This window comes from Hemitrygon akajei, chromosome 5 (assembly GCF_048418815.1).
Source record: "Hemitrygon akajei chromosome 5, sHemAka1.3, whole genome shotgun sequence".
In the NCBI taxonomy this organism is placed as follows: Eukaryota; Metazoa; Chordata; class Chondrichthyes; order Myliobatiformes; family Dasyatidae; genus Hemitrygon; species Hemitrygon akajei.
Genome location: NC_133128.1, coordinates 180,312,196 through 180,340,087, shown reverse-complemented (window position 1 = coordinate 180,340,087; position 27,892 = coordinate 180,312,196). Strand labels below are relative to the sequence as shown.

Sequence of the window (27,892 nt, the reverse complement as noted above, 5' to 3'; positions counted from 1 at the left end):
AATCGCTGTAACCTGAAGTGAAGGGAGGGAGCACGAATCATCTTTCAGCATCGCATGCACTGCCCCTTAACATGCCCCATGGCGAGTCGGAGATGTGCGCACTGGCTTCTGCTCCTCCGCTGTATTCACCTAACTTCAGGTACGCTGTCATAGTTATATAACTGGGGTCTCTCAGGCTGCGCGGTCCAAAGTCAAGATCTTTGAAAGAAACGTATACATTTATGCTGTAAATATCTTACTGTACGTTGGCGTTCACCACCTCTATAAATCCAGATGTTATGGTCCAATCACAGCAAATTCTTCAGCACAGTGTGAGGTAATTGTTGGCATCTTCACTGAAAGGATAACCTCCCACTTAAGATAAGTTTTGTTTGTGTTAACACATCATCTAGGTGATATTTGCGTAACTGAGTATATTATGTATTTTAAGATACACCTGCATCACGGATCTGAATTTATTTACTGACACCCCCACCCAGTTTACTACTTCCACGCGAGCTACGATCAAGTTTGTCAGAACGAAAATTATTCCCGTCGTTCCCTTGACAATAGTTCGACAATTCTTTTCCCAACTTGAACATTTGCCCTCTTCTTAAAAGTTTAACTTTTCCCAACCCAAAGCCTCCTTTCTGTTGTCCGAACCCTCAGATTTTCTGCGAAACCTACGGAAATTTGTAGAGTTGTAAAAGTCCATTTTTAAAGCGCGCCGATGCCAGTAACCCGTTTGAAGTTTTAAAAGTGGCCAAAAGTGCTAGCTGTGCTGAGTAAACGGGGATGGGGAAAATGGGCGAGGTTTTGCAATACATGGAGCTAGAAAATAAGTTTAAAAAGCTGGGCCAGAACCTCTTTCCATGCCACCTGCTAATGAGGGTAAGAATAGGTGAGATAAGTGACAAGTGCATGTGTGTCTGAAATATTGGTGCAGGCGGCAGGGATTTGGATATTTGCAAACATTCTGGGGCAGCAATGACCTGTACAGGAGAGATGGGTTGGGTCTGAGCAGGAAGGGAACCAATATCTTGCCAGGTTTCGGGGCCGGTGTTATTGTGGTAGATTTTTAACTAGTTTGGCTGGGAGTGAGGAAGATTAAATTATATTTATTCCAGTGTAAGAGGTCCAAAAGGTAAGGTGGATAAACTCGGGCTTGGATAGCTGCACGTGACTGGGATGTTATAGCCATTACAGAAACATGTCTAAGGGAGGGACATAACTGGCAGCTTAATGTTCCAGGCTATGGCTACTTTTGGTGAGAAGACAAGAGGGGGAATTGTGCTTTTGATTAAGGAAAATATCACAGAAATAGTCAGATGAAGTTATTGATGATTCATGCAATGATATGGGTGGAGCTAAGAAATAAGGGATTGATCACCTTGCCGAAGTTATACTATAGGACACCAAAACACTCAATGGGAATTCGGAGACTGTGGAGAGTTGTAAAATTAATAGGGTGGTTGTAGTAGGGGATTTTAACTTCCCTAATGTAGACAGGGACTGCCATAGTGTTAAGGGTTTAGGGTGGAATTTGTTAAATATCTTCGGGAAAATTTCCTCAGGCAATGTACGGAGGGAGAAGGCAAAACTTGATCTACTCTTGGGGAGTGAAGCAGGGCAAGTGACTAAGGAAGCAGTGGGATAGCATTTTGGGACCTGTGAGCACTGTTCTATTGGGGTCTCAAACCATTATGAAAGGGACAGAACTGCCACACAGGTGCAGGCTCTGAATTGAGGCAAGGTGGATTTTGACAGTGTTGCTCAGGAACTTGCAGAAATTAATTGGAGTAGGTTATTTACAAGCAAAGAGACCTCTGGAAAGTGGGAGGTCTTAAAAAATGAAATAGCAAGAGAAGGAACCCTGGACAACAAGAAATACTGAGGCATCTATCATGGCTGATTCTGAATCCCACTATAGCCTTCTCGCTATAACCTTTAATGTCATGACCAATCCAATAACTATCAATTTTTGCTTTAAATATACCTACGTCCTTGGCCTCCACAGCTGTCTGTGGCAGAGCATTCCACATTCACTGTTCTCTAGCTAAAAAAATTCTTCCTTACCTTGGTTCTAAAGGGTCATCCCTCAATTTTGAGGCTGTGCCCTCTAGTTCTGGATACCCTGCCTCCCCCATAGGAAACATCCTCTCCACATCCACCTTACCTAGCCCCCTTTATTTTACAATATTTTTATTCAGAAGAAAAAAATGATTTACAGAGTGCAACACATAGATACATCTCAACATAACTTGTGTACATTCATATATTGTAATAAAATTGATCAAAATGTTATAGCATAACACATAAAGGTATACCAGTCTGTAATCAAAAATTTAAAGATAGGTCATACATCATAAAAGAAATTTTTTTATATATAAAAAAAGTCAACCCCCTACCAGCTACCAAAGAAAAAAGCTGATGGATGACAATGGATAATTAGAAAAAAAAACATATTCACTTAAGAAGAGAAGATAAAAATATACATAAAAGTCTGTGCACTGTTGAACTTTATAAATTGGAAAAGTAATTTAGGAAAGGTCCCCAAATATCATAAAAAGATTGTTTCGAATTTAAGACTGAGCAGCGGATCTTTTCTAAATTTAAATACGACATAATATCATGTAGCCATTGTAGATGTGTAGGAGGGGTAGACTCCTTCCATTTAAGCAAGATTGCTCTTCTTGCTAAAAGAGAGGTAAAAACTAAAACCTGTAGGTTAGGAGTATTTAAAGTTATATCTTCATTTGCAATAATACCAAACAAGGCAGTAAGGGGATTTGGGTCAAATTGGACCCTAAAAAGTTGAGAGAAGGTATGAAATACTTCCAACCAAAACTTTTCAATTGTAGGGCAAATCCAAAACATATGAATTAAATGGGCATCAGCAGAGTTGCATTTATTACAAAGTGGAGAAACATTCGGGTAAAAACTGGAGAGCTTCTGTTTAGAAATGTAAGCTCTATGAACCACTTTAAATTGTAGAAGAGAATGACGAGCACAGAAAGATGATTTATTAACCCGTTTATGAATTTTATTCCATCTATCATCAGAAATCTGACAATTTAGGTCATCCTCCCAAGCTTTTTTTATTTTATCTAAAAAGTCTTGTCTAGAATCAATCAACAAGTTATAGATACTGGTAATAGAACCATTAACAAAAGGTTTTAAATTTAAAAGATCGTCCAGTAAATTGTTATCAGGACCTATAGGAAAAGTAGCTAATTGGAAACATAGAAAATCTCTAATTTGAAGGTATCTGTAAAAATGTGATTTTGGGAGTGCAAATTTATTTGACAATTGGTCAAATGAAGCAAGAGATCCTGAGATAAACAGGCCCCAAAAACACTTAATACCTAATTCATCCCAATCTTTAAAGACTTTATCAGTCATGGAAGGGATAAAAAAAAAATTAAGGAGAATGGGAGATGATAATGAAAAATTTGCTAAACCAAAAAATTTTCTAAATTGAGACCAGATCCTTAAAGTTTGCTTAACAATTATGTTATCTGTTGTTTTATTTGTTGAAAAAGAAGAGTATGATCCAAGAAGAGAGACAATAGAGGAATTTTTTACAGAATTAACTTCTAAGGAGACCCATGATGGGTAATCTTTATGATAAATATAATAGGATCAGTAAGTAATATTCCTTATATTGGCAGCCCAATAGTAAAACCTAAAATTGGGTAGGGCTAGTCCACCCATCTCTTTATTTCTTTGTAAGTAAACTTTACTTAAACGAGCTTGTCTATTATTCCAAATATAAGAGGTTAAAATTAAATCTAAAGAAACAAAGTACGTCTTAGGAATAAAAATAGGTAAGGCCTGAAAAAGATATAAAAATTTAGGAAGAATCTTCATTTTAATCGAATTAATTTGGCCAATTAGGGATAAAGAAAGAGGGGACCATTTAGAAAGTGTCTTTTTGACATAATTCAATAAGGGGTTTAAGTTTTCTTTGAATAACTTCTTGAAGTTTTTAGTAATTGTTACACCTAAATATGTAAATTGACTTGTAACAACTTTGAACGGAAATTTGGCATTTGATGACATTAGGTCATTTAAAGGAAATAGCTCACTTTTATGTAGGTTCAGCTTATATCCTGAAAAAGAACTAAACTGGGAGATTAAAGAAAAAACCAAAGGTAAAGAAGTTTCAGTGTTAGAGATAAAAAGTAAAATATCATCAGTGTATAATGAAATTTTATAAGACATACCTTCCCTTAGTATACCAGAAACGTCCTTAGCTCCTCAAAGTGCTATAGCTAAGGGTTCTATAGCTAAAGCAAAAAGTAAAGGACTAAGAGGACATCCTTGTCTAGTTCCCCACTGTAATTTAAAGGGCTTAGAAATTTGGGAGTTAGTAATAACCTAAGCAGTAGGAGACAAGTAGATTAATTTAATCCAATGAATAAAATTAGGCCCAAAATTAAACTTTTCTAAGGTCTTAAAAAGATAATTCCACTCAATCCTGTCAAAGGCTTTTTCTGCATCTAAGGATAATATACACTCTGATTTTTTTTGGATGGTGAATATATCACATTCAATAACCGATGTATATTAAAATGTGAGTAATGATTTTTAATAAATCCTGCCTGTCATGTGATATAATAGATGGTAGAATATTTTCAAGTCTTCAAGCTAAGATTTTGGCTAAAATTTTTGCATCAACATTTAATAAAGAAATCAGTCTGTATGAAGAACATTAAGCTGGATTTTTATTTTTTTTAAGAATAAGAGAAATAAAAGCTTCATAAAAAGATTGAGGGAGTTTACCTGATTTAAAGGACTCTGATAAAACAAAGGATAAATAGGTGTAAGTAACGTAGTGAAAGTTTTATAAAACTCGCCAGGGAAGCCATCAGGTCCTGGGCTCTTACCAGAATGTAAAGTACATATAGCCTCAACCACTTCTTCATTGGAAATAGGCTGATCTAACTGTGTTAGACTATCAGCAGACAACGTAGGAATGTTGATATTACTGAAAAAAGCATTCATATAGGTATCATCTGAAGAAGAGTCAGACTGATACAACTTAAGGTAAAAGTCTTTAAATACGTTGTTAATTTCCAAATGGTCAGATGTCTTAGTTCCATTATCTTTAAAAGTTTCTGTGATTTGACGATTAACTGTAAAAGATTTTAAGCGATTGGCTAATAAACTACCAGTTCTATCCCCGCGAATGTAAAATTGAGTTTTATCTCTCAACAGCTGTCGTTCAATTGGGTAAGTCAGCAGAAGATTATACTTGGATTGGATTTCAATATGCTTATTATATATACTTGGATCTAGAGATAGGGCATACTTTTGATCAAGATCTTTTAATATCGCTGCTAGGTCAGACCTTTCTTTGTCAGCTTTTTTCTTTATATAGGTAGAGTAAGAGATAATTTCTCCATGAATATATGCTTTAAAAGTATCCCAGACTATATTACCAGCAGTATCTCCTTTAAAATTTTCTTTAAAGAAAAAAGTAATATGGTTTTCCAAAAACTTCAGAAAATTTTTATCAGATAACAATGATAAGTTAAAATGCCAACTTCTATTTGGTACAGAGTAAACAGGTAATCTTAAAGCCAGAAGCACAGGTGCATGATCAAACAAAGCAATCTCCTTATAATCACAGGATCGTACCAGTGGAAGCAAGTTTCTATCTATATAAAAAAAAATCAATCCGAGAGTACATATGATGAACCTGAGAGAAATATGAATATTCCTTTTCTTGAGGGTGTAAAAAAAATGCCACATGTCAAGAATACCACATTGAGATAAAAAAGATTTAACAAGTAAGACTGATTTATTAGTGACAGGGGTTTTACTTGAAGAGCGGTCTAATATAGGGTCAAGCCAAAAATTAAAATCTCCACCCATCACTAAGGAATACCAATTCAAATCAGGCAGAAAAGAGGAAAAGACGTTCAAAGAACAAGGAGTCATCTGTATTTGGAGCATATACATTCACAAATACGATTAGTTTATTCCCAAGACTACCCAAAACAATAACAAAGCGCCCATTTGTATCAGAAATTACATTATGTTGAATGAAGGATAAATTCTGATCAAACAGGATAGAGACGCCTCTCGATCTAGATTGAGAGGGTGAGTGAAAATGTATACCCTGCCATCCTTTGAAAGAACGTGAAATATCATCTTTACGAATATAGGTTTCTTGGAGAAAGTTTATATGAGTTTTAAGTTTCCGGATATAAGAGAAAATCTTATTTCGTTTAACAGGGTTACTTAGACCTTTCACATTAAAACTGAGTATATTAATAAAAGAATTCATCAAGTATCCTTTAGTAATGTATAAAAGGTAATCACAGACATGTAGATAGTGAATAAGTAAAACAGTGAAAACATTCAATCAGCTTTATAGAAGAACCCATTTCCCCCCTCCCTCCCCCCAAAGAGAGAAATCAGCCAAGGGAGGCTGAAGACTAATTCTAACGTTCCCAACCCAAAACTCCAGTGGCTCCAGAAAATATATATGTATAGCTGCGCTGAATAAATGATTGTAAATATATGTATACAAAAACAAAATATCAAAGTAAATAAGTTTGATAATTACGATAAAAAAACCATGGGAAAATATAAGTATTAGTCTCGGTAAAAAAGGAAAGACAGATAAGGAAAATCAAATATGGAAAATCAATAAGTAAAACAACATGTACTCGCGGGTGCAAAAAAAGAGTAAAGAAACAAATAGAAGATAATTAAAAAGGGAAGCGGTTTAGATAGTTTCCTACATAACACTGAGAGAATATAACGTATTGTTTAAAAAGAGCTGCGAAAAACAGCAAAAGAGAAAATGGATGCAGTCTGCCTGCATGTTTTTCATAGTTTGAAAGATAACAAGGTGCCAGTTACTTAGTCAAACAAATGATTAAGACTTCGTAAAAACAAGAAACATTGTTATCAATAAAACGCCAGTTTCTTGATTGAACACCTGAAATTAAAACATTTAACATAAAACAACTCAAAGTTGAATTTAAGGATGGAGACTTTGTAAAAGTTTCTTAGCTTCTTCAGGCTTTGTAAACCAAGAAACCTTATATCAGAAGTAGTAACCTTGAGTTTACACGGATCTCTGAGAGAAAGGCAACAGCCAAGCTTAAAAAGATCAGACATTACCTCTTTAAAAGCCTGTCTAGCTCTTAGAACTTCCGGTGGATAATCTTGAACGATCCGAAACTGTTGATCACGAAATTGTAATATACGTTTCTTCCTTTATTCAGGAAGGATCTGTTCTTTAATCTGATAGTCATAAAAGCGAATGATAATAGAGCGAGGTTTGGCAGTATCCCAATTAGGTGGGGTAACTCGGTGAAAGCGCTCAAATTTTGGTAGTTCCGATAATATATCAGGGAATAAATCTTTCAGCATTTGAGCACAAAAATCGATAGGTTGATTACCCTCCAGTTTTTCAGGAAGTCCAAGAATTCTGATATTGCACCTTCGGTTCCTGGTCTCCAAATCTGTAAGTTTCTTCAGTAACGTGTCGTATTTTTTAAAGTTGTTCCTTAGAAATTCTCTTGAAACCTTCGATAGCCTTCTGCAACACCGGCAGAGATTCTTCATGTAGCTTAGTACGAGTTTCGTGGTCATTCACAGTCTGCTGTATACTTCCAAGTTTCCGATTAAGCGTTTTCAGTTCAGATTTAACCAGGTCGAAGGAATTCTGTAAAAATCAAACTTGGATTCCAAGTCATCCAGTTTATTGATTTTTTTCGAGTTTCTCTGACATTTGTTGAATCATTTCAGTCAAAGTCTCTAAAGTAGTTTCTTTTTTTGACGGCTTTCTACTCATGGTGCTCTCACCGAGATAGGTTTAAACAGCAAAGTAAGCAAATAATTTCGGAGCACATAGCTAGTGCAACCTACTCCATTACAGCCACCGGAAGTCCCCCTAGCCCCTTTCAATGAGCTTGGTAAGTAGGTTTCAATGAGACCCCAAGCATTCTTCTAAATTCCGGTGTGCAGGCCCAAGAATTCCCAAAATCAATCTCATGTACCTCCTCTGGACTCACTTTGCAATTTCAACCCACATCTTGGCTACTATTTGATTTCCTATATATGATTCCCATAATGGTTTTTTTTTACTTGTGCAGTTTCTTAACTCAGTCCACAAAGATTTGATATTCTTCGACCCTATGTCACTTCTTTCTAAAGATATAATTGGATCTCTTACCAACACCACTGCCTATGCCTTCCTGCCTGCCGTTTTGCTACAAAATATTTCCTTTGATGTTAAACTCCCAACTATGACCTTCTTTCAGCCACGACTTAATGATGCCCACAATGTCATATGGACCAATCTCTAACTGTGCCATGAGCTCGTCCACCTTATTTTGAATACTACTTGCATTTAAATGCAGCACCTTCAGTCCTGCATTCTTTACCCTTTTGAATTTTGCCTCTGTTTTACAATTTAACTCTTTGCATTGTCTGCATTTGTACCCAATCATTGGCTTGTCCTTCCTTACATTCATATCAGGCCCATCAACTACTTGTAAACGTGCTGACTCACCCTCAGCTCTATCATACTGGTTCCCATTCCACTGCCTTATTAGTTTAGTCCACTCCCAAAAGCTCTAGCAAACCAGCCTGCAAGGATATTGGTCTCCCTTGGGTTCAAGTGCAACCCATCCCTTTTTGTACAGGTCACACCTGCCCCAGAAGGGGTCCCAATGATCCAGAAATTTGAATTGCTGCCACCTGCTCCAATTCTTCAGCCATACATTTAACTGCCACCTCACTCAATTCCTATCCTTATTTGGATAGACATGGACTGATTAAGGATAGTCAGCGTGGATTCATGCATGGTAGGTCATGACATTTGACAAGGTCCCGCATGGGAGGATGGTCAAGAAGGTGCAATTTCCTGGCATTCAAGCTGAGGTAGTAAACTGGTTTAGACATTGGCTTGTGGGAGAAGCTAGGGAGTAGTAGTAGCTGGTTGCCTCTCTGACTGAAGGCCTGTGACTAGTGGAGTGGCGCAGCGATTGGTGCTGGCCTGAGTATTGTTTGTCATTTACGTCAATGGTCTGGATGATAATGTGGATACCTGGAGCAGCAAGTTTGAGAATGACACCATGATTGGGGGTGTAGTGGGCAGTGAGGAAAACTATCATGGCTTGCTCCAGGATCTGGATCAGCTGAAAAAGTGGGCTGAAAAATGGCAGATGGAATTTAGTGCAGGCAAGTGTGAGGTGTTGCACTTCGGTAGGACCAACCAGTATAGGTCTTACACAGTGAGCGGTAGGGTACTGAGGAGTGCAGAAAAAGCAAAGTATTTGGGATACAGGTCCATAATTCATTGAAAAGTGGTGTCACAGGTAAGCAGTGTTATAAAGAAAGCTTTTGGCACATTGGCCTTTATTAATCAAAGTATTGAATACGGGATATGGGATGTTATGGTACATTGGCAAGTGTAATTTGAAATATTGTGTACAGTTTTGGTCATCCACCTACAGAAAAGATGTGAATAAGGTTAAAAGAATACAGAGAAAATCTACTAGGATGTTGCCAGGACTGTAGGACCTGAGTTACAAGGAAGGATTGAATAAGTGAGGACTTTATATTTGAAAGATAGAAGATTGAGAGAAGATTTGATAGAGGTATTCAAAATTATGAGGGGTATAGATAGGGTAAATAGAAGCATGCTTTTCCCACTGAGGTTGGGTGGGACTACAACTTGAAATCATGGGTTAAGAGTGAAGTTTAAGGGGAGCATGAGGGGAAACTTCTTCATTCAGAGGGTCATAAGAGCATGGGATGAGCTGACAGTGCAAATGATGCATACAAACCCGATTTCAATGTTTGAGTGAAGTTTGGTTAGGTACATGAATAGTAGGTGTAAGGAGAGATATGGTCCCAGTGCAGGTTGAAGGGCCCGTTTCTGTGCTTTACTTTTCTATGGCTCTGCGACTCTATGACTCTAATTCACCCTGCACTTTGAGAAGGGGAAGATAAAGTCAGATCTACTAGTGGATTAAAGGGAATTACAGAGGCATGAAAGAGGAGCTGGCCAAAAAGGGGACATTAGCACAGCAATGACTGAAGTTTCTGGGGTCAATTCGGAAGACACAGGGTAGCTAAGTCCCAAAGGGGAAGAAGTGTTCTAAAGGGAGGATAAGGTAGCCGTGGCTGACAAAGGCAGTCAAAGAAACCACAAAAGCAAGAGGGGCATATAATATAGCAAAAAATAGTGGGAAGTTAGAGGATTGTGAAGCTTTTAAAATATCAATAGAAGGCAACTGAAAAAGCCATAAAGAGAGAAAAGATGAAATATGAAGGTAAGCTATCAAATAATAACAAAGAGGATACCAAAAGTTTTTTCAGATGTATAAAGAATAAAAGAGAGTATTGGATGCCTGGAAAATGACACTGGAGCGGTGGTCTTCAGCATCACCATGGACTATAGTCTCTATAGACCAGATGGACTGCACCCTAAGCTTCAAAAAGAGGTAGTTGAAGAGATAGTGGAGGCAGTAGCAATGATCTTTCAGGAATCACTAGATTAAGGAATGGTTCCAGAAGACTGGAAAATTGCAAAAGTCATTCTACTCTTTAAGAAGGGAGGGAGGCAGAAGAAAGGAAATCATAGGCCAGTTGGGCAGACTTCAGTAATTGGGAAGATGTTGGAGTCCATTATTAATGGTGAGATTTTGGGGTACTTAAAGGCATATTGACAAAGTAAGCCAAAGTCAGCATGGTTTCCTTGAGCGACATTCTTCCCTGATGAATCTGTTGGAATTCTTTGAGGAAATAACATGCAAGATAGACAAAGGAGAGCAGTGGATGTTTACAGAAGGCTTTTGACAAGATGCTACACATGATGCTGAGCTATGATATTGCTGGAAAGATACTAGCATGGATAAAAGATTGGCATATTGGCAGGAGGCAAAGAGTTGGAATAAATGGGGCCTATTCCGGTTGGCTGCCAGTGACAAGTGATGTTCCGCAGGAGTCAGTATTGGAACTGCTTCTTGTCAAAGATTTGGATGACAGAACTGTTAACTTTGTGGCCAGGTTTGCAGACAATACAAAGAAAGCTGAAGGGCAGATAAGGTTGAGGGAGTCTGCAGAAGGACGTGGAAAGATTGGGAAAATGGGGAAAGAAGTGGCAGATGGAATACAGTGTGGGAAAGTGAATAGTCATACACTTTGGTAGAAAGAATAAAGGTATCGACTATTTTCTAAATGGAGAAAATTCAAACCTGAGAGGTGGAAAGAGACTTGGGAGTCCTAGTGCAGGGTTCCCTAAAGTTTAACTTGCAGTCGAGTTGGCGGTAAAGAAGGCAAACACAAGTCAGCATTCATTTCAGGAGGATTAGAATACAAGAGCAAGAATGTGATACTGAGGCTTTATAAGGCATTGGTCAGACCACACTTGGAGTACCGTGAGCAGTTTTGGGTCTTTGGTTAGACTGGGAGAAGACCCTGATATGACTTTACAAGCTGCCACACATGAACATTAGCATTTGATCAACCTGAAGCATGATTCTAAACTGCTTGAACAGAACCATGTCAATACAGAGTCTAAAGGCTGATTTATACGTGCTTACGGGCTATGCCGCAGCCGCTACAACCCTGATTTTCACTTCTGCGTCACTCTACGCCCTAGCGAGCATGTGGGGTTTCTATGCCACTGTGTTGAGTTTCTTCGTGAGAGACATGGATGAGGAAATGCATTTCAAACATTTTCACATGTCGGCAGGTAGATTTGACGATTTGGTTCATCTGTTTCGTATCAGTGTACGCACAGCCAACAGGATGGCGGAGAAGAAGCAACCAAAAATGCGTAGGAGGAAATGTGATGCTACTAAGCCGACCAATCACAGATGTTATGGTCTGTGTCGCTGTGACGTGTGAGTAACTTTTCTGGAGAGGTGCACGTCACCCTTCGACATAGGGTATGGAATACCTACGGTGTAGATGCGACGCACAAGTATAAATCAGCCTTAATACCCCAAACATTATCACTCAGCAGATCTCCAAGTGACCAAACACAGCTCCTTAGAACTGTGGTGTGTGGCATTATGCAAGAAACTGCCAATACATTTGCAGCAAATGTCATTACCGTGGCAACAAAGAAGGCTTTTGCCATGCTTCACTGTGTTCAAGGCCAGTGGATACAAGGACAAGTTGTTTCAAAAGCCATCAAAATCCATAAGGAATTTAATGATCATGTCCAAAATGGACATTATCCCCAAGAGATGGTATGTTAACCTATTTTTCAACCATCAGTTGGTCAAGCTTGAATTTGACACAGCGCAAATCCTACAGATAATCCTCTTCAAGAGGGAGGTGTTACGGTGAGCCAAGACAATCAGCACCTAGTGGTCAGCTGAAAACCATTCCAGGCTGACTTTCACTGATAGGTTGTGGTCCCGATCAAGAATCCAACTGTTCTGGGGTAAACCATTTAAATAGTCGTACTGGGGAGTGTGAGTTTGAGTTGAGTTTTGAGACTGGTGAACTTTAATCAAATAAAGGCTTCCAGATTGTTCTGTTGTTTGAGTTTGGGTCTCATGAGTAGTTATAGGTGAGCAAACACAACAGTAGGACACTGTCAAGGGCTGGAAGATAGAGGTTGTGCATGTCCTTCCTTTGAGAAGGACTGCGAAGAAAAACCTGGAACTATATGCTTGATATCTCTGGTAAGCAAATTATTAGAGGGGATTATGAAATATTAGACGTACATGCATTTGGAAAGATGAGGGTTGATTAAGTGAAGTCACCAATGTTCTGTGTGTGGGAGTTTGTGTAATGAATGTGATTGAGTATTTTGATGAAGTGACGACTGAGGTCAATTAGGGTAGAGCAGTAGATGTGGACTATATGGATTTCATTAAAGCCTTTGATAAGATTCCACATGTAACACTGATTGGGAAGGTTTGGCTGACTGGAATCCAGGGAGAGCTGGCTAATTGGCTTAATGGTAGGAAACAGAGGCTGATGGTGGAAACACAAACAAGAAAAAATCCGCAGAAGTTGAAAATCAAAGTAATACACACAAAATGCTGCAGGAACTCAGCAGGCCAAGTAACATCTATGGAGAAGAGTAAGCAGTCGACATTTCAGACCAAGGTCCTTCATCAGAACAGTCCTGATGAAGGGTCTCGGCCCAAAGCATCAACTGTTTACTCTTTTCCATAGATGCTGCCTGGACTGCTGATGGTGGAAATTTGTTTCTTTGACTGGAAGCCTGTAACTAGTGAGCCTCAGGGTTTGGAGTTGAAAGAAGCTGAAGTAAAAGAAGTAACACACACAAAATGCTGGAAGAATGCAGCATCAATGGAAAAGGATAACCATTCAGCATTTTGACTATTTATTCTGAGACCTTTTTTCAGGCTTCTTCTAAAAGAAGTAGTTTTGTGAACTGTCTGTTTTGCCTTTGGTCATATGGTTCACTGGTGCCATCTCCTTCAGAATTTGATGGTAGCATTATGTTCCTAGATTAGATTCTGGGTTCAATTTCAAGTTCTGTCCAGTGCTTAATTTTGTGTTTGTCCTGTTGTAAATCTATTGAGATGGTCCCAGTTGATTTAACATGGTGCCCCCAGAATCAACAGAAAGATCAAATCTTAATTCCTGGGTATAAATCCAGGCTTTAAAAATGTAAGGTTGATGGATTATCTTGTGTACTACATAATTGTTCATCTAATGCTTATTGCAAGGTCTGATGTTCTCACCTAATGGAACTCTCTGATGTAACTCATAATTTCATCAAAAATAGTTTTATGAAGTGCTTTTGATTTTTGAGCAAAGCCGGGGTGAGGTGAGGCACATTTAGAAGAGAACTTCCATTTTTCTTCTCGAACACAAACCCAACTACACCAAAGATCCCTTGGTTTGTCACACTTGTCAGGAAATTACATGGAGTTGAATTTAAAAAGTCTACCTTAAACTTGTGGCATGAGGATCAACCTTTGTATGGAACATTGCCACGTTGGCTAGTTGGTCTTTTCCTGTGAACTTACAATGTTGATTAAATTCCATTGTTTTAGGTCTGAAATGCTATTGCACCAGCTGTGTGAATGAAAATCACACTTGTGAAACAGATGGAGTTTGTTTAGCATCAATCACACTTTCACATGGAAAAGTGGAAGAGTGGAAGACCTGTGTACATCAACAAGATATGATTCCAGCAGACAGGCCTTTTATTTGTGCCAGTGTAAAAAACATCTCTGAAACTGTCTGCTGTGACACCAATTATTGCAATGATCTAAGTCCACAGTTGCCATTGCTCAAAGGTACTTCCATTTTATGTTATTCTCGAATTTAAAAATCATTTTGACATTTATTAGCATGTTTTCATTTTTGCATGATTTCATTTAATTTATAGGACTGATTCAAGGAACTACGGAGTCCACACTGATTATGTTTCAGTTGCATCTTAAATGCCTTGGGTAATAAAGAAGCCTTTGGTGCCTTAATTTCAGAGGCCATGTATCCCAGTTCAATCTTAATACCTTTAAGGGCTTCCAGACCCTTCGATTAATGATGGGTACCTATGCATAAAAAACGTTGGGAACCTCTGCATGTGTTCAGAAGTTGGTTCTGTCAAGAAACTTTATGTTGATTTTTAAGAGTCACTTTTGTGAAATGGGTTATTATTAGATGTCCAGGAGTGATTGGTTAGAAAACAAACACAAAGATAACACCTATTCTGGGCAAGAATGTGGTAAAATTAATTAGTGCACCTATTTTTATGTGCTTTTTTTTGAGTGAGTCTAGTAAAAAGACCTTCATGGATAAAACATAAATAGAGCACAATATGGGTTCTTCGGCCCACAATGTTGTGCTGACCCTTTCACCTACTCCAAGATCAATCTAATCCTTCTCTCCCATGTTGCCCTCCATTTTTCCATTTTTCTTTCATTCATGCGTCTATCTAAGATTCTTTTACATGTCCCTGATGCCCCGGCCACCACTGCTGGCAGTGTATTCCATACGCTCATCTCTCTGTTTAAAAAGAAATCCTGCCTCTGACACCACCCCCCTCCCTAAACTTTCCTCCCAACACTTGAAAATTCAGTGGTACATTTTTTTTTTCTGGAGTCAACACCTTTTGGTTGATCACAAAAATCATAAAATGCAACAGAGGCTTATGGCTTTCAGGAATTCACATTGGACCGATGCCTTTAATGGACGTTGACAAAGTGCTACCATGAGCCTGGGGGTTTTATGCCTTTAATTGTGAAGGATGAATGTTTATTTACTTTGTGATACAGCACAGAGTAGGCCCTTCCTGTCCTTTTGAGCCACACTGCCTCAGCAACCCCCGACAAACCCGATTAGCCCTAACCTAATCACGAGACAATTTACAATTACCAATGAACCTACCCGGTATGTCGTTTGGACTGTGGGATGTATCCGGCAGACTGGAGAATACCCTTGCATTCTACAGGGAGGATGTACAGAGACTCCTGACAGTGTTGGAATTGAACTCTGAACTCCAGAACACCCTGAGCTGCGATAGTGTTGCGCTAACCTATACGCTACTGTGGTGCAAAGTGTTGGGATGTCTGAAGCAGATGACAACGTGCCTTGAATTTGAAGTTCAAGATAGTCTTCAGGATGGACTACATCCAAAATGATAAGCTCTTGGTCTATAAATTCATCCTTTGTTTTTAGTTCTTAAAATATGTGCAAATTCTGTTTGTGAAAGTCACAAAAATGGAGAACTTGAATTATAATGTTTCCAGTAGAAGGCTGTGTTGAAATTGAGTTTGTTAGTTCCAGGAGGATGTTTTGATCATTGGAAGTTTTCATAATTGTCAGCCTCCATTCTGCCAGGTACAATCTTTACATTTAGCTCCTAATGGGACAAACAGGACTATGAGCACTACTTCCAGCTTCAGTGTTACTACTGAATGAATGGTGGCTACATTGATGAGAAGCAGTGGAAGAATGCTCACAGTAGAAGGTGCCTGGAATTTGGTGAAGAACAATGGCACCATGACGCAGGTTCTTTGGTAGAAGTGGCTAAGGAGATCAGGCAGCGTTGTAGCCAGAATCTTCTGAAAGAAGTTTGGAGGGAGATGCATGTTAAAAAATGAATTTTGCCGAAGTATGCAGTGCAGATAACTCACCCCACTTTCTCCGCCTAAGGAAACGTAGATGAAAACCTCTTCCTGTATGTAGTCTGGGTGACCTTCCTGATGCGGTCTCCAGAACACCACACTCTGAGATGTGACAGATGGCAGCAGCAGCAGCAGTCCGGAGTGATCCCGGGCAAAGATTGACTATGATTTTGAGTATGAAAGCAGTCCAGGCAAACTTGCAAAGTTATATTTAAGCTTTTAGGAGGTGACTGCTTCCATGGTAACAAGCTGTGTTGGCTCTTCGAGTAACAGTTTCAGCACAACTAGGGTTTCTCCATTTTCTGGGCTGCAACTCCCTCCTTTTCAATGAGGGTTGACAAACAGGTGTCAGCTTTCAGGATACACAATGCCTTGCAACAGTTTCTGCTCTACCTTCCCGATTGCATTAAAGAATTCTCATAGGCAGCAAACACAGAATTAAAAGGCACCTTTTACAAAAAGCAAAATAAAGGTTGGAATGGATTTATGGCAAAGATAAAATATTAAAGACATACAGTTTAAAATAATATTGATAAATGACGTAACATAATTGGGTTTTTCAGAACAAGAGTGTGAGTTTGTCAATAATAATCGATCATAAACAGGCCTCTTGAAACAAGACGAAGTATTCATGATATCTTGAAAAAAGGATGGTATATTAATGAAAAGAAAGCTGTAGCAAACCGTATCACAGAAGAGACTTATGAAGATGATGCTAGGACTTGAAACACTTGCAGAGAGGTTGAGTAGGTTGGCACATTTTTTCTTTTTTTTGTAATTTTTTTTATTGAAGTTCATCATCAAACAAACATTTCCATAAGATGTATTTCAGACATTGTACATATAGATCATATAATCATATATGTCACAAATCTCCACATAGTTACATTTTTAAGTGTCTTATTAACATATTGTCGCATCTGTAAATACCGATTTTAAAAAATCTTGTTTTTCTAATAAGTGTTTCTCTTTAAGCATTTCAAAACTGAACGGTGTTCCTTCTTTCATTATGTTGCAAAGAACTGTTATTCCTTTAGCTGTCCAGTCCTTAAATCTAGCATCCAGTTTATTTGGTGTAAAATCTGAGTCATATGCACACCATTGAAGAATTGCAATATCTACCTCTAGATTATATTCTTTTATAGTAGTTTTCCATATTTTAAGAGTCAATTTCACCCATGGATTATAGAACATAGAACAGTACAGCACAGTACAGGCCCTTTGGCCCACAATGTTGTGTTGACCCTCAAACCCTGCCTCCCATATAACCCCCTACCTTAAATTCCTCCATATACCTGTCCAGTAGTCTCTTAAATTTCACTAGTGTATCTGCCTCCACCACTGACTCAGGCAGTGCATTCCACGCACCAACCACTCTCTGAGTGAAAAGCCTTCCTCTAATATCCCCCTTGAACTTCCCTCCCCTTACCTTAAAGCCATTTCCTCTTGTACTGAGCAGTGGTGCCCTGGGGAAGAGGCGCTGTCTGTCCACTCTGTCTATTCCTCTTAATATCTTGTACATCTCTATCATGTCTCCTCTCATCCTCCTTCTCTCCAAAGAGTAAAGCCCTAGCTCCCTTAATCTCTGATCATAATCCATATTCTCTAAACCAGGCAGCATCCTGGCAAATCTCCTCTGTACCCTTTCCAATGCTTCCACATCCTTCCTATACTGAGGCAACCAGAACTGGACACAGTACTCCAAGTGTGGCCTAACTAGAGTTTTATAGAGCTGCATCATTACATCGCGTCTCTTAAACTCTGTCCCTCGACTTATGAAAGCTAACACCCCATAAGCTTTCTTAACTACCCTATCTACCAGTGAGGCAACTTTCAGGGATCTGTGGACATGTACCCCCAGATCCCTCTGCTCCTCCACACTACCAAGTATCCTGCCATTTACTTTATACTCTGCCTTGGAGTTTGTCCTTCCAAAGTGTACCACCTCACACTTCTCCGGGTTGAACTCCATCTGCCACTTCTCAGCCCACTTCTGCATCCTATCAATGTCTCATGCAATCTTTGACAATCCTCTACACTATCTACAACACCACCAACCTTTGTGTCGTCTGAAAACATGCCAACCCACCCTTCTAACCCCACATCCAGGTCATTAATAAAAATCACAAAAAGTAGAGGTCCCAGAACAGATCCTTGTGGGACACCACTAGTCACAACCCTACAATCTGAATGTACTCCCTCCACCACGACCCTCTGCCTTCTGCAGGCAAGCCAATTCTGAATCAACCTGGCCAAACTTCCCTGGATCCCATGCCTTCTGACTTTCTGAATAAGCCTACCGTGTGGAACCTTGTCAACTGCCTTACTAAAATCCATGTAGATCACATCCACTGCACTACCCTAATCTATATGCCTGGTCACCTCCTCGAAGATCTCTATCAGGCTTGTTAGGCATGATCTGCCCTTCATAAAGCCATGCTGACTGTCCCTGATCAGACCACGATTCTCTGAATGCCCATAGATCCTATCTCTAAGAATTTTTTCCAACAGCTTTCCCACCACAGACGTAAGGCTCACTGGTCTATAATTACCTGGATTATCCCTACTACCTTTTTTGAACAAGGGGACAACATTCGCCTCCCTCCAATCTTTCGGCACCATTCCTGTGGACAATGAGGACATAAAGATCCTAGCCAGAGGTTCAGCAATCTCTTCCCTTGCCTCGTGGAGCAGCCTGGGGAATATTCCATCAGGCCCCAGGGACTTATCCATCCTAATGTATTTTAACAACTCCAACACCTCCTCTCCCTTAATATCAACATGCTGCAGAAAATCAACCTCACTCATATTGTCCTCACTGTCATCAAGTTCCCTCTCAGTGGTGAATACCGAAGAGAAGTATTCATTGAGGACCTCGCTCACTTCCACAGCCTCCAGGCACATCTTCCCACTTTTATCTCTAATCGGTCCTACCTTCACTCCTGTCATCCTTTTGTTCTTCACATAATTGAAGAATGCCTTGGGGTTTTCCTTTACCCTACTCACCAAGGCCTTCTCATGCCCCCTTCTTGCTCTTCTCAGCCCCTTCTTAAGCTCCTTTCTTGCTACCCTATATTCTTCAATAGACCCATCTGATCCTTGCTTCCTAAACCTCGTGTATGCTGCCTTCTTCCACCTGACTAGATTTTCCACTTCACTTGTCACCCATGGTTCCTTCACTCTACCATTCTTTATCTTCCTCACCGGGACAAATTTATCCCTAACATCCTGCAAGAGATCCTTAAATATCGACCACATGTCCATAGTGCATTTCCCTGCAAAACATCATCCCAATTCACACCTGCAAGTTCTGGCCTTATAGCCTCATAATTTGCCCTTCCCCAATTAAAAATTTTCCTGTCCTCTCTGATTCTATCCTTTTCCATGATAATGCTAAAGGTCAGGGAGCGGTGATCACTGTCCCCCAGATACTCACCCACTGACAGATCTGTGACCTGACCCGGTTCATTACCTAATACTAGATCTAGTATGGCATTCACCCTGGTCAGCCTGTCAACATACTGTGACAGGAATCCATCCTGGATGCACTTGACAAACTCTGCCCCATCTAAACCCTTGGAACTCATCAGGTGCCAATCAATATTAGGGAAGTTAAAGTCACCCATGATAACAACCCTGTTATTTTTGCACCTTTCCAAAATCTACCTCCCAATTATCAATAGTATTTATGTACCTTTGCAGGTTGTTATCAGCCAAAATTGCTTGTATGGGGATGGGAAGTACCCACTCCTCAATGTTTTTCCATTGAACGTCATATGATGGGTTGCATCAACATATCACAGCACTCAACTGTGCTGCAAAATAATAATCTCCAAGAGGTAGGCCCCATCTCCCCTTTTCCTTTGCTAATTGCAATGTTTTAAGATGAACTCTAGGCCTTTTACCCTGCAAAATATACCTTGATAACATCTTGTTCCATTCATTGAATTGATTTTGATTAATCTCTAGTGGTAGGGTCTGAAAGAGATATAACTGTCTGGGGAGTATATTCATTTTAATAGATTCAATCCTTGAACTGAGACTAAAAAAAGGAATCAGGTTCTCCTTAATTTTTTTATATAAAGGCTGATAATTACAGTCTGATAATTTTGCCAAATCTTTTGGCATAATGATGCCCAAATATTTGGGAGACTCTGTGTGCCATGCCCAGGGGTATCGACTTGCAATTTCTCTTGGTGGGCTATAGTAATATGAAAGTAATTGGGTTTTATCTATGTTGATCTTGTATCCTGATAATTGACCATATTGTTCAAAGGATTGCATCAATTTAGGTAAAGAGTATGTTGGTTGCCCTAGATAGATCAAAATGTCATCCACGTAACAAGCCAATTTATGCTCTGTCCCTTTAATAGTAATTCCCCTGATATCTTCATTTTGTCTGATGTATTGAGGTAATGGTTCCAGATATAATGTTAAGAGTAGTGGTACCTGGTACTCCAACTGCAGTGCTGCCAACAAAAAAGCCTTGCAGAGGGTGGTTAGGGGAGCTAAGAAGGTTATTGGGGTCTCCCTACTTCTGTCCAAGACCTCTTTCAGAGTCGATGCCTCCAGAAGACATGGTACATCATTAAATACCCCTCACACCCTCGCCATAAACTGTTTGTTCTTCTGCCATCAGGCAAACATTACAGGAGCATCAAAACAAAAACCACAAGGCTACTAAAAAGCTTCCTCCCACAGACAGTCAGACTGCTAAATAGCTGCTCTACCTGACTCTGCTTTGGACACTTATAACTTGATTTTAACTGACATGTGGCTGTTGTGTTTTACTATTTATTGTTGTGTTTACTATTTTTTGTTGCATTTGTTATGTTATGATTGCACTTGCCCCTGGGAAACGCTGTCTCATTCTGCCCTGCAGAGCTGATGTATGGTTGGAATGACAATAAAGTTTTTGAATCTTGAATCTTGACCATGCACAACCCTGTCTTGTGCCCCTTTCTAGGGTAAGACTATTTGATAAATATCCATTGATTTTAATCCTAGCAGTAGGGTTGTCATATAGTGTCTGTATAGTTTTAATAATTGTGTCTTGGAAACAAAATCTATGTAAAACTCTGTAAATTTTCTTCAAAATTCCAATGAACCGAATCAAATGCCTTTTCAGTGTCCACGCTTATCACTATTGCTTTGATTTTATTTTTTTGTATATGATCCACAATGTGAAGTGTCCTTCGTATATTGTCTTGTGTTTGGCGTTGTCGTATGAAACCTGTTTGATTGTTATGTATCAGTATGGGTAGAAACTCCTCTAATCGTTTGGCCATGATGGAGGTAAATAATCTATAATCTACATTAAGAATGGATATTGGTCTAAATGATCTGCATTCCATTTTATCCTTGCCTTCTTTTGGTATAGCTGAGATTATCACTTCCTTCCAACTGGGTGGCATTTGTGCCTTTTTTTAGAGGCCAGTTCAGTGTGGTGAGTAAAACAGGAATTAACTCATTTTAAAATTCTTTGTACCACTCTGCTATATACCCATCTGATCCTGGTGACTTGCTTAATTTAAGCCTACTAATTGCAGCTTTTAATTCAACTTCAGTTATGTCAACAGTCATCGTTGTATTTTGTTCTTTGCTTAAAGTGGGTAATTCTAGAGAATTCAAGAAGGTGTCAGTTTGGGTGATGCGTCCCCCTGGAACTTTGGAATATAGAGTTTTGTAAAACACTTCAAAAGCTTCTTGAATTTAACTTAGCTTCTTTTTTTATCATTTTCGTTCTTGGGTCCCTAATTCTATGAATTGTATTTTCTGCTATTTTTTTTTCAGTTTCCATGCCAGTATTTCCATAGACTTTGATCCACTTTCATAATGTCTCATAATGTTTCAGAAACATTAAATTTTTCCTGATTTCTTGCATAGCCAAACTATTAATTTCATTCCTAACTTTTAAAATTTCCCCTAATGTATCCTGTGCCAAATTCAATTTGTGTTTTTTCTCTAGTTCCTTCAGCCTATTTTGTAATTCCTCTAATGGTTTATTCCTTATTTTTTTCTTATATGAAGATATTGCTATAATTTTCCCTCTTAAGACAGCCTTCAGAGTATCCCATAAAATGGGAGGTGAAACCTCTCTGTTATCATTAAATTCTAAGTAGAGACCAATTTCTTTTTTAATTTGTTCCTTAAAGTACGGATCATTGAGTAGACTTGAAGTTAGTTTCCAAATAGTATTCTTTGGTTGTAGGTCAAAATCAACAGATAAATATCTAGGTGCATGGTCACTTACATCTATTGTCCCAATTCCACAGGTGTTTATTTTGTCTTTGTCTTTTCCAAATGTTATGAAATAGTCTATTCTTGTATATACAGAATGTGGAGCAGAATAATGTGTAATCCCTTCTGTTGGGGAAACGGTCCCTCCATATATCAATTAAACCAACATCCTCAAGAAGTGTATTAACTTTCTTATGTAAGGATTTTGTTTCATAGGTTTTTCTATTGGAAGAGTCTAAGTTTGGTTGTACTTGTAAATTTAAGGTCTCCACATATCAGGAGACCTTCTGTTTCCATTACCATAATATCAGTAATTTTCTGAAAGAAACCAATATCACTTCCCAGGGGTGTGTATATATTCAATAGAGTAACTGAATTTCCGTCTATATTCCCCCTTACCAGAATATATCTGCCCTCTTTATCTCCCATTTTGAATATTTTTTCAAAATTTAGCTTACTTGAGATAAGAATAGCAACTCCTCTCCTATGTCCCGATTTATATGAGGAGAAAAGCAATTTTGTGAAGCTCATTCTCTTTAGTTTTCTATGCTCATTATCACTTAAATGAGTTTCCTGTAAATATACTACATGGGCTTGTTCTTTTTTCATTTTGGATAAAATTCTATTACATTTGATTGGATTTAATAGCCCATTGACATTAAAAGAAATGAATTTTACTTTGTCCTTAGCCATCTGTATTTATCTGTCAATGTATCATTGAAATTAGCAGAATAAAACTTAATTGATTTACTCCCTGAACAAATAAGAACCAAGAAATGCAAATAATAACAAAAATGGCAACAAATGTGTGATTCCAAGGCTGAGGTCTCTGGTAGATGACCTTGCGTTGAGCTAGAGGAAATGTCTAGCTGTGGGGGATAACCTCTCCTACTTGTGAGTTGAGGGCCCCCATTGCAGTTTTCATAAAAGTCAGTGAACACATCCATTACACAGAAAAGATTTCCCTGTGTACTCCTATTAATATATATATATATATATATCTATACACACACACACATACATACATACATATTTATATGTGCACACACCCACACACATATATATACATATATATTACATACATACATTTTTTTTCTCAATTTGGTGGGGAAAAAGGAGTAAGTGAGCGAATAAAGAATAACAACTAAGTAATTTAAAATCCACATTATAATAAGTATTTCTCGAGATAGGTATATCACCATCTACTTTTGCTTCCGTTTAGCTTCTCAACATTTTTAAAGTTAGCCAAACCTTATGGCTCTTCTGGAGGGGGTGAGGGCTGTCTTCGGAAAACTCCCAGTCTCTTCATGATATACTTCTCTCGGCCTCCTCCCGTCTTCTGCCTTCTCGATTCTCGCACTATTTCCCAAATGGAGCGGGATAATTCCTCCGCCAGGCTTTCCCTCGGTTTGATCACACTGACGGGCAACCCTCTGGTCTTCATGTCTGTAGTTGTCTCTTCCACTGTCTGAGACAGTTGGATCCCATCTTGATAAAACACTCGAAGTTTAGCAGGGTACGGAGTTTGAATTCTATTCCTTTCTTGCTTTAGTATTCACTTTACTTCAGAGTATTCTTTACGTTTCTGCAGGACCATGGGGGGGAGGTGTAATCATGGTTGAAATATATTAATTTATCGTCTAAAAACACCCTCTTCTTACCCAGGCCTTTCGTAGAATCTCCGCCTTGGTACTGTATCAAAGGAATTTAATTATTATTGAGCGTGGCTTATCTGCTCTATCTCGGGTAGGCTACGGGACGACTGCACGATGCACTCTCTCAATTTCCAGCTCCATAGTTGAGGGAAGCTCCAGTGCGTCCCGCAGCAACTTTCCGACAAACTCCATCATAGACAAGCCCTCCGCTCCTTCGTGAACGTTGTATATTCTGATATTTTTCCGCCGTGATCTTCCCTCCAGGTCAAGCAGTTTACCTTCTTGTTGATTTAATATTTTTATTGTCTTACATAGTATCCATTCCACATTTTGAACGCAATCTTCCACCTTCTCAATTCAAGTCTCTGCCACCGCTATTTTTTGATTGATGTTGGCGAGCTCTGACTTAATATCATGTAGCTGCTGTTCTATATCTTTCTGGAACTCCCTTATCCCTTTCAAAATTTCAATCATATTTGCCGCTTTGCCTGAACGAGGCCCAGCGTCCGCCTCGCTAGCACGCGGTTGGGTAGGAGAGCCGCTTGCTGCACTCCTCTCGGCCGCAGGCTCCGCAGTGTCGCTTTTTAAATTTCTATTCTTTTTCCCCATTCTTGCCCCTCTTATCAGTTCAAATACTTTTGAAAAATACTATATTTGATGGGTTAACGGGGCTTAATATGCGTTTTTCCGGAGGAGCTAATGACTTAAGCTGCCATTCTCGATGATGACGTCACCGGAACCGGTTGGCACTTTTTTCAATGGAACATAGTGATAGGTGGGTGTATAAAATCATGAGGACATAGTAGGGTCAATGTACACAGTCTTCATCTGAGGGTTTGTAAATCAAGAAGTAGAGGATATACAGCAGGTTTAAGTTGAGAGAAGAGAGATTTAATAAGAACCTGAGCAGCAACTTTTCACCCAGAGGATGGTCCGATGTAGAATGAGCTTCCAGAGGAAGTGGATGAGGCAGATGCATTAATAATGTCAAAAGGCACTTGGACAAGTACATGGATAGGAAAGATTTGGATGGATCTGGGCCAACATGGGATTAGTGGAGATGGAAATCTTTATTGGCTTGGACTGGTTGGATCTAAGGGCATGTGTCTATCTTGCATGATTCAATGATGCAGTGACTCCATGACATTCATCATCACCACTATGTGTAGTGTCATATGACATGGGTGATTGTGGTCTTTGACCGTGATTGTCCTTGGCAAAGTTTTCTACAGAAGTGGTTTGCCATTGTCTTTCTCTGGGCAGTATCTTTACAAGACGGGTGACCCCAGCTATTACCAGTACTCTTCAGAGATTTTCTGCCTGGTGACAGCAGTTGCATAACCAGGACTTGTGATGTGCACCATCTGCTTATACGACCGTCCACAACCTGCTCTCATAGCTTCACGAGACCTAGATCTGGAGGCTAAGAAGGTGCTGCACCTTGCTCAATGGTGACCTGCAGGCTAGCGGATGGAAGGAGCGCCTTACTCCTCCTTTGGCAAAGATGAAACTCCATCCCTCCGCCGTGACATCACTGATTCTATTCCAGTTTCTTGCAAAGACCAATAATGCACAATATAGATAGTGGCAGCTACGATTTTCTGTTTTCAGCTTTCTGATTGTACATACAAAATCCTGATAGTGGTAGTGATTGGTTACAGTCTTCCTATCCTCACAATGGCAAATTTCAAGTCAGTAATCTTAAAGCAGATACGCATAACCAGCAATCTATTGTTTTTTGAAGCACAAAGTCACTTCATCAAGCAGAATGAAAAGAGGTCCTTCAGTTCCCAAGGCCATAACAAGAACTCATCCATTGCATTCCTGTACTAATCCCATCTTTGGGGGGATTTTGCTATTGCTTGCATGTTGGGGGAGGGGGGCTGAGGGTCGAAGCTTCTGCTCCTGCTTGTGCATAGGAGGGATCTTTGGGCTTCTGATGTTTCTATCATTCATTCTGTGGGGTTTCTTGTTTCATGGATGTCTGTGAGGAGTAAAGGTTTTAGGTTGTATACAGTACTGTCTACATTCTCTGATGTTGAATCGAACCATTTTATTTTTCCCATATTCCCAACAATTCCCCAAGATTCAACTCCTCGTCTACATATTATGGGCAGTTTATAGTAAAAAACTAACCTACATCATGCATGACTTTAGGATGTGAAATGGAAATCGTAGCACTCTGGAAACCCATGTAGTTACAGGGACAAAATCTGCATGGACTTTAGGATGTGAAATGGAAATCGTAGCACTCTGGAAACCCATGTAGTTATAGGGACAAAATCTGCACAGGCATCACCAGAAGTTGGGATCGAACACAAGGCACTGGAGATGTGAGACAGCAGCTCTGCTAGTGGAGCCACTGCGTTGCTAAGTTCATGCTTCTACAGCATTTATTTGAAATAAATATGGGTACACTTAAGCCAGGCTTAATCTTACCTGGAGGGAATACAAATTGAAGGACAGTCATTGTGGAAATTAATTTTACTGGTGTGGATTATGCCATACAGTGTTTTGGAAAGCTTTAAGTGGATTGAGCCACTGGAGGGCAGTCATGATCACTGGGAAAAAAAAGTTCAAAGTGTATCAAATAAGTTTTATTACCAGCATATTAGATAGAAATTATGAAAACATACCTGGATATTGCCATTACTCTCAAATGACTGTGAAATAAGTGCGGCACCATAGCGTAGTGGTTAGCACAGTGGTTTGCAGTACAAGTGGCCCAAGTTCATTTCCTGCTGATGCCTGAATGCCGATGTACGTTCTCCTGGTGACTGCATGTGTGTGGCACGTGGCCAGGTGGTTAAGACATTGGACTAGCGATCTGAAGGTTGTGAGTTCGAGCCCCAGCCGAGGCGGTGTGTTGCGTCCTTGAGCAAGGCACTTAACCACACAGTGCTCCAGTCCATCCAGCTGAAAATGGGTACCTCGCGATAGACTGGCGTCCCATCTGGGATGGGGGGGGGGGGGAGGGGGTGGAGTCTCGTACTCTCAGTCGCTTCTCTGCACTTGCCTAATGAGCCTTAAAGGCTCGGGGCAGACTTTAACTAACTTAATCCAGTGATGGGTTTCTTAACTGCATGGGTTTCCTCTGGGTCCTTCAGAAAGGCCTAATCTGCACTGTATCTCAATAATAAATCACTGTACTGAGGGGAACTATGACAATGCTGTTTCACAATTTTTCATTTTAACCGCAATGTTAACTTTGTTAATTAAAACACCGTACAAAATTAGCTCTATAGGAAAATGGTTTGCATTGCACCTTTTGTGACTCAGAATTTTCAGTGATTTACTTGCGTCATACACTGGGGTGCTCTCTTCAGTTACCTGGTGAGGTAACCATAACCTTTGGCCAGGAGCAGATGTAATCCCAAACATTCATAGTGTTTTGCCACTAGACTCTCCAGTTGGTGGGTCAGCAGTGGTGGCCATGTCAGTGCCCATCTGCTCCTGATGTCCAGCCCAACTCCACTCGCCTGCTCCATATCCAGCAAGAGGATCTTTTTACTTCCTCCCCCATCCTGTGAGCTGCTTGGTTCTTGCTCTTTTCATCAAGGCCCAGCGCAGACAGCGACCTCCTTGCCAAAACAAATGCAATAATTCTGAAGTGCAAACATAGCTGAAATAAGGAAAACACACACAAAATGCTGGTGGAACACAGCAGGCCAGGCAGCATCTATAAGGAGAAGCACTGTCGACGTTTCAGGCCGAGACCCTTTGTCAGGACTAACTGAAAGGAAAGAAGGAAAGATACTAAGAGATTTGAAAGTAGTGGGGGGGAGGGGAAAATGCGAAATGATAGGAGAAGATCAGAGGGGGTGGGGTGAATCTGAGAGCTGGAAAGGTGATTGGCAAAAGGGATACAGAGCTGGGGAAGGGAAAGGATCATGGGACAGGAGGAATAGGGAGAAAGAA

The 27,892-nt window shown here is 39.6% G+C and overlaps 1 protein-coding gene across 1 annotated transcript in view; it reads left to right on the top strand.

Moving 5' to 3' along the window:
- Window positions 1-774: 774 nt before the first annotated feature.
- Window positions 775-27,892, top strand: part of LOC140727261 (TGF-beta receptor type-1-like) — a 75,783-nt gene continuing 48,665 nt past the window's right edge. The window contains exons 1-2 of the mRNA XM_073044522.1: window positions 775-880; window positions 14,001-14,246. Coding sequence (XP_072900623.1) covers window positions 775-880; window positions 14,001-14,246 — 352 coding nt within the window. The remainder of the gene's footprint in view (window positions 881-14,000; window positions 14,247-27,892) is intronic.